The following is an 11,043-nucleotide window of genomic DNA, read 5'->3' as shown; positions in this document are numbered from 1 at the left end:
GACTGTCCCTAGTGGTGAGATAAATTAAAGATGTCTGTCTCCAATGGGAAATATGAATTGTAATTAAAAAGTTCTTATTTTTCAATCTGTTTTCCAGTTTTATGCGATGATAAGAATTTCTTATCTTAAAATACCCAGAGCTTCTGAACCAAACACACCAGGGAGCAGCTTTCTTTTAATGTAGGAAAAATCAACAGTTAATTTGAAATCCCAGCACCAGATCTAATGCATTGAGAGAATGTCTCAGATTAGCTAATGCAATTGTACTTTAAACACTCTTTATCTCTAGTGCCTGGATTTCTCTCTTAGATTGCTAGGAAAGAAGGAAGTCAAAACCTCCTGATAGACACTTCCTCTTACTGGATATGTCTGTCATCTTGGCTCATGCATAAATACGAGGCAACTCTTAGACAGTCTGTCTTCTTGTAGCCTCTTATCTTCCTCTGCACTTGCCATGGCTGGAGAAATAGTATGTGCTGATTTAAACATTCCTGGAGCTTTTTCCACTTCAAAGTCACTGCATCCATCTCAGCACCCCAGTAAGTATATTTAGCTTCTTAGTTTTGTACTGGTATGCTCTCCTTTTTTTGGTTTGGATTCCAATTTTTTGAATGTATTTTTTTGTTTTTACGGGTAGCACAGATATTTAAAGAAAGATTTTCTAGAAACAAAGAGCAGGTGTGAGTCTCTGTGTTCCATTCGAATGTTAGGACTCAGCAAATATGAGGTAATTTACCATCTGTCAAAACTAGGAACTGAATCTCTTTAATGCAATATTTCATGTTCATACAAAGTGTCACAGAAATCTTCAGAGCTACTGCCAGTCTATACATGTAAATTACATGTGAAGAATACAGGGTTATTTTATGGCATTTTTCTACTTACTTCATAAACACTTGGGGGTGGATACTCATGCTGTATTGAAGATGCAGTACATAGTATAGTGGGGTAAGTCGGAGGTAAAGAGCAATGCACTGATCAAGTCTTGGGAAGACTGAACACAAGGAGTCTGGGAGACTCATATAATTGTCTTTCATTTCTTCTTGGAGAGAATGTTATGTCACACAGATCAGGGAGAAGGGACTGGTTTTGGAAAATTACTGAGAACTCAGTGCAGAGGGTCATGGAGGTGATTCCACATGGTGAGGGAAGTCTGGAGAAAAGGATCTGCTAAGATTCATGAAGAGGCAAGTAGAGAGACTGAAGTCTAGTATCCCAGGTTAGGAAATAGGTGAGGAGAAGAGAAAGAAATGAAGGGCAACTTGGTCAATAAAGGATGAAGAAAACTGTGGGGCATGCAGCGGGGGGTTGTACTGGATTCTGAATAGACCTGGATAGGGAAGATTTGTGAGGAGTCAAGTCATTACACTTCAGAGCAATTAAAGTTTGGACAACTCTTAACTCAGGGGAGACCAACGCAGCAGGAAGGAGAGGAGGAAAAATAATAGCTTTCAGTGTTCCAGGAATAATGAATATACAAGGAACTGTAAACTAAACTTAAAAGGATGTAAAATGTAAATATATAAATCATAGTATATTTTTTTACAAGACTCTCCTGAAAAGATTGGTATCTGGAAATAAAAAATCCTAATAATATTTTGCAGAACTGTGGTAAAATAGTAAATATATTAGCTATTTTCAGAGCATATTTTCTACAGAGTCAGGCTACTAATGAGAGGACATTTTAGATGACTATTATGCTGTTAATCTTAGAATCAAAATATATAAAGCTGATATTTCAGTTGATGAGCAAATTAAATACTAACAGTCCAGATGTTGTATCACTCAGTCTGTGTACAGTACAGTATATGCAGGATTACATATAAAAAGTTAAAAACCATTATTTAGTTTGCGCAGTGAAGCATTCAAAAGTTAGGAAATGCCGGACATACAGTTGCTTGTACAACCTTAATTCTGCCCCACTGTGCAACCATTTTGTGAATTCAATGAGGCAGGGATCCTTTGGAAAAAAGTAGTCTTTAATTACATGGACATATATTGTCATCATGCACATGCACAAGGGAGCAGAGATAAGTTTCTGGCATTTCCTAACTTTTGAGGGGTTCACTTTGCAATCTAAATAACATTCTTTTGAGGAAAAAACAAGGAGTCCTTAGAGACTAACAAATTTATTTGGGCATAAGCATTCATGGGCTATAACTCATTTCATCAGATGCATTATAGCCCACGAAAGCTTATGCCCAAATACATTTGTTAGTCTCTAAGGTGCCACAAGGACTCCTCGTTGTTTTTGCTTATACAGACTAACATGGCTACCCCTCTGAAACCATTCTTTTGAGAGGTTTTTTTGTATGTAATTTACTAGAGCTTTTTTTTTTAAAGGAAAAAGGTAAAACCAAATTCTGTTATGTGCCACTGTAGCACCCCCCATCGTGTATTTTCAGCGAAGTTTGAACCCTGAAGCTTCAGCATTGCAGCACAAACTGCTACTGCTTGAACAACAAGGCTAATTTAATTAGCTGGCTGCTGCAAAACACTTATCGCAGAGGGAGGAAATAGACCACTGGGTTCAGGTGCTGGTTTGTGGGGTGGCTCTTGGGAGAGACAAGTCCATGCCAACTCTCTCTCCCTCCAAGCCTGGAACTTCTGTCCCTTGTGATGCACCCAGGCCACTGGGGTCATGGGCTGGGTCCAGGATGTTGTTGGGGAAAACCTGACCCAGCTCTCTACCCCCAGGGAGTTGGGGGAGCTCCAGCCCCATGTGGTGCCCCCTGGGGCTGGAAAATGGAATGGGCTGCTGTGGCCAGGAGGTGGGTCTCTACAGATGTCCTTTGCTTCCCTTGGAAGCTGGAGCTTAAACTGTTGGGCCACAGTAGTTACACTTGTCAAAGAGTTTCTAATACAAGCCTAATTTTTTAACACCATCTCTGACGTCCCCCCTGTTTTATCTTGAAATTTGTTAATCTGGGGCCAGACAAGAATTTTTTTTCTTTGAAAAATTGAAATCAATTTAACAAATCATTTAATTATTTTAATTAAAAAACAGAAAAGCAGCTTTTTACTTTTTTAAAAATACACCACTTTTTGTCCACGTATGTCTCCAGAACATCTTGTTCTATGAAGGACATAAGTTTTATTTATTAAGTCTCAATGAGAAATCTCACATAAGATGGACTTTTATGAATAATGGGCTACAGTTTTTGAAGTTACTCTAAGTTAAGTTCTTTGATATTGAAAGTGCTGAAGTCTCCTGTCGTGATTACCAACTCGGTGGGGCCTAGAGACTGTTACTCTTTTTATTTTAAATTATGTTTTTAAGTCTCTTGCCCTTTTCCTCTTTGAGGACAGCTTTGAAAATGTAAAGCGACTTCTAGGGTTGAACTTCATGGTGGCTTTTCTAATTTTTTTACAATAGTAGTGGTACTGGAGACATGTCATTGTGTTACTAATGTATAAATAAGGGGGAAAAGTTTGAGGATTGGTCTCTCCCTCTGGATGCATCTTGTGTTCCCCACCGGCAGACGGGCTGCAGCTGTGTCACTCGAGAGCCACACTCAGCTTCGGTAATTATCAAGGGTTGGGGGTGTTTTACTAACCTGTTGTGGACATGTGTAAGTGCTTGAGACTAAGTAAAGTTTAGCTTTAAGTGAAATCACCCTTGTGTTGTCCTGTTTTTGCCAGCCATCTATCGGTCGGACGGCCGTGTTTCCCCTGATTTACTCTGTGCAAGGTGGTGTCAGGAAATAAGTTACCAAAAGCTTTGGGTTGAAAGAACTCTGGGTAACACTCCCTTCAGTCCTTGTCTATTCTTCTTCTACAGCGACTGGTGCACAATAAATAACTTCTGATTGCTGGGCTTTGGAGACTGTCACAAGGCAGGGCTTCTTCCCTGCTTGCCAAGGATTCACTGCCACACCCACAGTCTCCTTTAAGGTTTATTGTCCAAACTTAAACAAACAGTTCCTCAGCTCACCCTTTAGATGTTAGACTCTTCCTGCCTCCCTTCCCAATGGACTCTGGCAGTCCTGCTTCTTGCGGCTTCCAAGATTTCTCTGTCAGCTTCCTTCTCGGAGCTGGTCCTCGCTCAGTGGAACTTCCCCTGTAGCCCCAGGTGCAGTTCCCTGCCCTCTTGACTGGCCCAACTGGGAGCACCTGCTATGGCACAGGACACTGGACCTGCTTCAAGTGACAGGAGCCAGCCACCCTGTGACAGAGGCCATTCAAGATAGATATTCCATCCAGTTCCGCACCAGGTCCCCTCCTCAGGGACTCCCCCTCACAAGAAAGTCTTCCTGGAAGATGGGGACTCACTCCTCTTGAAAGTAGCTATAGAAGTTCCTCTGTGTCACCAAGGGAAGGGACTCTACGCCCACTACTTCCTCATCCCCAAGAAGGAAGGTCTATAACCTATTCTGGGCCTCGAAGACCTGAACAAATATGTCAGGCTTCAAATCCTTCGCTCACTCTTAAGGAGACTTGTATTTATCTCTCAGCATGAAAGATGGATACTTCCACCTGGCTATCGGGAAGAACCATTGCAATTACCTGAGATTCTGCATGGGAGTCAGGAACTTTCAATTCACAGTTCTTCCCATCACCTTGTCAACAGCGCCATGGGTAGTTACCAAGTGTCTGCTGATGGGACTGGTGCACAGCAGACATTGAGGGATACATGTTTACATGGATGGATGGATGAAAAAAGCCAAGTCAGAGGCAGCCATTGCCGCCACTTGTAGCCTGTTTTTGCCATGCAGTTATATGGTGAAATATCTCCCCTTTACGAACACTATGGACCAAACCACTGACAAAACTCCACTGAATGCCATTAACTTCACTGGAGTCACTGTCACAGTTCCACAGGATCGGAGCTGCGCCCCAGCTTTTGAACCTTCTCTTGGAGGACCCCCATCAGTGTGCAGAGAATCTGGCCCTCTGTGATACAGGATGATGTGAACTTGCTAACTAGTAAGCATTAAAAAGAAAAGGAGTACTTGTGGCACCTTAGAGACTAACAAATTTATTAGAGCATAAGCTGTAGCTACAAAAGCTTATGTTCCTTTTCTTTTTACGGATACAGACTTACACGGCTGCTACTCTGAAACCTAGTAAACATTAGTTATCTTTGGTATTTTCTTCAGCTTTCCTCTACTTCCATCTAGTTAGACAACTAATGTTGCCCTTGTGAGGGTGATGTGGCCTCAGAGTTTTAAACTCTGAGCATGATCATTTTCCTCCTCATATTACATGAGCCTGAACTTCATCCTTATCTCCAGTTGAGCAGCCTCCAAAGGAGGAGAAGTTTCCATGTTTCATTATAAATCTTTACACAAGGTTTTGACTCTTGCAGATATCCCTCAGTGCCCACGCTGGCATCGGCTGACTCTGTGGCTTGGATGGGCTGGGAACATCATCCTGGTGGCAGCTGTGATCGCGCTTCGTGTTTGGGGTGAGTATCTCAGCACCATAGATTCACTGGCTCAGTGAATTCTCCTCTTCCTCTGCAATTCCATTTAGATTCTATTTTTTGGCCTTCAAAACATTTCTGAATAAATTACCAGGCATTTCATCACTGCCATAGACATCAAAAGTGTTACATAAACAAAGTAGAGTTGAGAGCTTGATACATGAAACATGCATTATTTGTCTGTAACAGCTCCACTGTGAGATGTGCAAAAATGTGGAATGAACCTTACAATGGACAATGAGTGAGATTCCATCTCACGCTGCTTCTCTGTCCCCATCATAACTCAATAGATATCCCATGGTATTTGGTGAGTTGATAGTTTTTACCTTCTCTCTTTTGTTACACATCCTTGTGAAGGTCAGGCTGAAAGACAGAGAACAACAAATGGAATTGAATGTAATTCCAGCCTGAAGGATTCCCAGTCTTGCTCAAATCAAAGTTTGTATCCAAAGCCAGACAACAACTCAACAGGTAACTGTATCTGCTATTCTTTGTGCTCTTTGCAACATTGTGTCTACCTGGAAGAACACTCACTCCAAACTCACTGATTGAAAATTCAGCTACTGTGTCACAATAACTTATACATAGCTGAGATGTGCCATACCCTCATCTTCCCGTCTTTATTTTTCTGGTCATTTGTTATGTTTGATGGCTGTAAAATAAATACTACAACTGGCTGAAAGATTTCTGATTCTTAATCAGAAAAGAGGGTTTTGCCAAATTTTATTTTTCATGAGAACATTTATTTTTCAATTTTCTGAAATTTTTCCAAAGGGGAAATTTTCTGGAGAAACTAAATATGTAGGTTCAAAATCATGGCCTTTTCAACACTTTCCTATACATTTTATCTTTTCACATCTTTTCTCCAGTGGGGAGAAAAATAGGAGAGAAAGAAAAAAAGGTAAAAAAGGGGAAAACCCTCTGATAATTTGCCAGGGAAATCCCACTTTTCAGGCAGCTCTAATAAATAAGTTTTCAGCTGTTTGTGCAGAGTAGTAGGAGTGAGATATAGTGGTCATTCAAAGTACTTCCAATGTGTATGAAACAGGCACATTTTATATCCTTTCACTTACCATTGTAGTGTGATCACATGTGGGGTGAAACTTGCTAGCTGTTTAGTAACACACAACATTATACGATACCACAGGAGAGGAAGTGAAAAGCAGTTCCAAATCCCAGGGAGTTTCAAATGTTTTTGCATGGTGCAGCATATTTTAATACAGAGCACCTAATGGATGCCTGCCTTCCCTTGTGTAAACTCCCAGATCCCACCCTCCTCACCTCCCTTTTGCAATCCTATAACATCCCAATGGCAACTACAGAAGTTGCTCATAGAAAAGTAGTACTGGGAAAAATTGTAGCTGTCTTGTAGAGAGATATAGCAGCTGGAAACAAGGAGAAGCCAGGCACATGTGACCTGTCATCTTTCATGGAGTACCTACAAGCACCCCATAGACCATAATTTGGAAATATTTGCTACATCCAACTGAAATTTCCAGAGAGATTTTTAGGGAGGAAAAAATGTAGTTACTCAAGCTGGTAAATCCTCTGTTAGTCAAAAGAGGATGCTGCGATTTTAATTATCATAAGTGTAGACACACCCAGAATGGGGCAGTGTCAGACCTGGGCTTAGAACCCAGGTGTGCAACCTCCCTACTCCACCACTAGGTAGCGCTGGCTTTCCCTATGCTGGTTTTTGGGGCACTGAGTACGGGCATTCAGGATGTGCAGATTATCGGTGAGGCTGGTAGCACCACCTGTTAAGACAGCACAATACCTCCCACTAGGAGAGCCTGTTTTCAGTTGCTTTTATTTTTGCTGAAGATTAAATGTTCGGGCTGAACCTTTCCATGCCAGGGGTCTGCCTCAGCCTGATTTTTATTTTTTTATTTTAGTTTCAGACATAATTGTCCAGCTGTTTCTGAGAACCAGCCTAGTGAAAATACATTGTTTTCCTCATGTTAAACAAATTCTGGAGACTTTGTCTTTCAGAAGCTCTAGTGCTGTCCCCATGCTGTGGAATAGGGACTTGAAATTTGGCAAGGGGGTGGCTTACGAATCAGGGATCTGTCTGCCTTTAGCTGCGCCTGTGAATATCTGCCCAAACTTGGCCAAGTTATAAGCCTTTGAAAATTCATGATTCTATCAACAATGAGCATGCTCCAGCCCAGAGCTACAGGGGGCTGAGTAGGACGTTCCATGCAGGTTTGGGTCCTGACAGTGGCACTGAGAGCGGGGAGCCTGTCTCTCACATGGTTGCTGTGTCCTCCTGAGCCCTGGCAGCATGGAGGAGGAAGTTGCCTGAGTTGAATGCAGAAGGAACAAGAGCCAGAAGGCGGGGGAGAGAGTACATTGGGGCTGGTGGTAGGGGAGAGTTACTTAAACCAATCCTCTCACAGGTGGTCACTCATTGTGTTCCTCCATTCACTGGGTGCCTCAATTGAGAGCCTGGGGTGTGATTTGTAGCAGTGCTGAGCGGTCACAGCTGTAACTGAAATCGATGGGAGCTGTGCCCTGAACATATGAAGTACTATAGAATGCTAAGTGCTTTAAATGCCTTGATTTTTCAGGTACCTTATTCCTGCCTAAGTACCTTTTGAGGGTCTGAGTCTCAGGTTGGGCACCCAGTATTAGTGGATACTTTTGACATCAAACTCTCCATGCCTAAGTTCCTCATCTGTAAAATGGAAATATTGCAATCCCCTGATCTCACAGGGGTGCTGTGAAAATTCATTAATGTTTTGTGAAGCACTCAGATACTATAGAGCAGGGTGCCAGAGGAAAGCCCAGGAGGAAATTAATAGTTCTGTCTTCAGAGCCGGCTTTGAATAGTACTACTGGGGCTACACATTGAATGAGAAGAAAACAAAATATTGAATAGCTGCTCAGTAAGTCAGCAGCACCGTCCGTCATGTGCCCAGAATGAAGCAGGAGTCTGGTGGAGAAAACTGGTATGTGACTATTTATATACAGACTGGATCATAATGCATATGCACCAGGGGCCCAATAAAGATTGCACAGGCAACCTCAGTTCTGACACTTCCTAACTTTTGAGTGCTTGACTGTTCTTGTAAGGTGGTTTTGTAACTTGTAACTTTTGAGTGTAATACTGTTCTTGTAAGGTGGTTTTGTGTGTGTGTGTGTGTGATCAGCACGCAGCCCACAGAACTTCCTACGAGAATCCCTTACCTCTGTCCTCCTACTTTTAAAGTGCTCCAGAAGTGATTCAGCAGAGAAGGCGACAGTTTTGTTGTGTCTTTCGTTTCAGAGGTTCGGTGCTCCTTGGGGGGAAATGCATCGTGTGACACTGAGCCTGTAAAATGTGAATTGTGTGCCCAATCTTATGAATTCATATTCACATTACAGCTCTGCCAGAGCACCTCTCTCCTGACCCGTACCTCCATCTGCTATTTGAATAATGGGCCTTTCCTCAAACAAACAATGAATAAAGAGAAATGTCTTGGCTGAGAATGTTTATAGTTTGAAAGCCCCTCGTGAACATAGGGAAGCTCAGCACTGTTCAGAACCTTCCGGCCCATTTAATGTTGCCTTTTCCATGTCTGTTTCTAGAGGGCTGTGAGTGCAAACTGTGCCCCGCTGGCTGGCTGCCGCACAAGAACAAGTGCTATTGGGTCTCTAAAGAAAGTAAAACATGGAATGAGAGTCGTGTGGACTGCTCAGCGAAGAGCTCTCAAATGGTCATGATCCAAGACAAGGAGGAGATGGTACAGTAAATAAAAATGGCTTAACCCGCCCCTTGAGAGACGAATGTCACTAGTTATAATGTAATACAATGAGCTTGCAGCAAAACAACAATGCCCCAGCTGTATGACATTTGGCTTAAGAAAAATCTTTTACAGAGCACATTAAAATATCACTGTTATGTGGAGGGGAAGGAGGGTGTGAGACTGGGAAAGGGAAACATCAGAAATTGGGTTTATATCTATTGCAGAGCTATGTAGCAGGTTCTCTTCCTTCATTTGCTGAGAGAGCAAAGAAGCCAGAGAATTCTAGCAGGTTATATTCACCCAGACTCCTCCGTCCTGTCACTTACAGGCGTATATACTGAGTATTCCACAATTGAACCTGGTTTGGCTTGGACTCAGTGTTACATCCCCAGAGAGGAAATGGACCTGGGTGGACGGCTCCACGTTCGATGAAACACTGTGAGTGTTCATGGTTCCTACTTTGGCTTTGAAACTGAGTGTGTCTTGCATGGTGCACAAGTGGGAACACAAGGTTAGTGCTCTCTAGTGCTAGCAGGAGCAGAGGCTGCCTGTGAGCACAAGTAAAGTTAAGCACCAGGCAGAGTCCTCCATGGAGAGATGGTCAGTCTCAAGCCCCCTGTGTGCTTGCAAAGCCACAGGATAAAGGGGGGTCAGGGTCTGTTTGGAGAATGGGCATGTCAGGGAAGACACTAGCTTACGCCCAATCCTTGTCTTGCTGAAGAGGCACTTGCTGAAGAGTTCACACCTACGTTAGCTCTCAGCTGTGCTGCTCTGCCTGAGTAAGGTGGCCCTTGTCCAGCAATGCGCTCGTTAATGCAGGGTCAGGGTCCCCTCTCCTGCTGAGCAGTACAGTTTACCTCCACCAGGGCTGCCATGGGGGTGGGGGAAGGGGTGGTACTTTCCCAAGCCCCGCCCACCAACTAAGCTCCACCCACTTCAGACACCACTCAGTGCACATGGCACAGTTGTACAAAACAGGACCACACAGGTGCTGCTGGGCTCCTCGGCTTGGCTCCCCAGCAGTGGGGTTTGAATACACCCACGGGCAGTATTGGTCAATCATCGCAGTGGATTTTGCGATGTTTTCCAGCACTGAAGTGAGCCTGCCCAGCTCCTTTCCCACTCTGTGAGGCCTATTACTAAGTAGGGCTCTGTAGAAAAGTACGAATGAAGGAAGCTAGTATGGAGACAGACCACCCCTCCGAATGAGGGATAGCTGCTAAAGATCTTGCTCAGTAAAGCTAAACACCAAGTGACTCCTGCTCTTTGTTCCCCAGGTTCCAGCTAACAGGAGCTGCTGAAAGGGAGAGCTGTGTGCTGATGAAAGGGAACTGTGCTCTTTTGGAAACCTGCCTGGCTTTAGCTAAATGGATTTGTGAGAAAGTTGCCCTGAAATAAGCAGTCACATCAATGAGCTGCACTTCCGTAACTGAAATAGCAAGTGTCCTTGTTTATTTTCTAAAAGAAAAACACATTTGCTAATTAAAGAATTCTAAAGCCTCCAACAAACCCATTTTCCAAGAAGAAAAGGAGTACTTGTGGCACCTTAGAGACTAACCAATTTATTTGAGCATCATGCAGTTGATAGATTTCCACTCCATACGGCTAAATGCAGTGCCTTGCATAATGACAGGTTTCAGAGGAGCAGCCGTGTTAGTCTGTATTCGCAAAAAGAAAAGGAGGACTTGTGGCACCTTAGAGACTAACCAATTTATCTGAGCATGAGCTTTCGTGAGCTACAGCTCACTTCATCAGATGCATGCCGTGGAAACTGCAGCAGACCTAAGGTGCCACAAGTACTCCTTTTCTTTTTGCGAATACAGACTAACACGGCTGTTACTCTGAAACCTGCCATTTTCCAAGGAAGATCCTTTCACTTGTTCCTCAGGA

General features: G+C 43.2%; 1 protein-coding gene across 1 annotated transcript; it reads left to right on the top strand.

Annotated features, from left to right (window-relative positions):
- The first annotated feature begins 377 nt into the window (after positions 1 to 377).
- Positions 378 to 10,798, top strand: LOC140898181 (killer cell lectin-like receptor subfamily B member 1B allele B). Its single transcript, XM_073311609.1, has 6 exons — positions 378 to 539; positions 5,309 to 5,407; positions 5,783 to 5,896; positions 8,996 to 9,150; positions 9,482 to 9,591; positions 10,431 to 10,798. The coding sequence occupies exons 1-6, from the start codon at positions 455 to 457 to the stop codon at positions 10,549 to 10,551; spliced, it is 684 nt and encodes a 227-aa protein (XP_073167710.1). The 5' UTR covers positions 378 to 454; the 3' UTR covers positions 10,552 to 10,798.
- The last annotated feature ends 245 nt before the right edge of the window (positions 10,799 to 11,043 follow it).

Source organism: Lepidochelys kempii, chromosome 14 (assembly GCF_965140265.1).
Source record: "Lepidochelys kempii isolate rLepKem1 chromosome 14, rLepKem1.hap2, whole genome shotgun sequence".
In the NCBI taxonomy this organism is placed as follows: Eukaryota; Metazoa; Chordata; order Testudines; family Cheloniidae; genus Lepidochelys; species Lepidochelys kempii.
The sequence above is the reverse complement of the archived record's forward strand: the minus strand, read 5'-3'. Positions and strand labels throughout refer to the sequence as shown.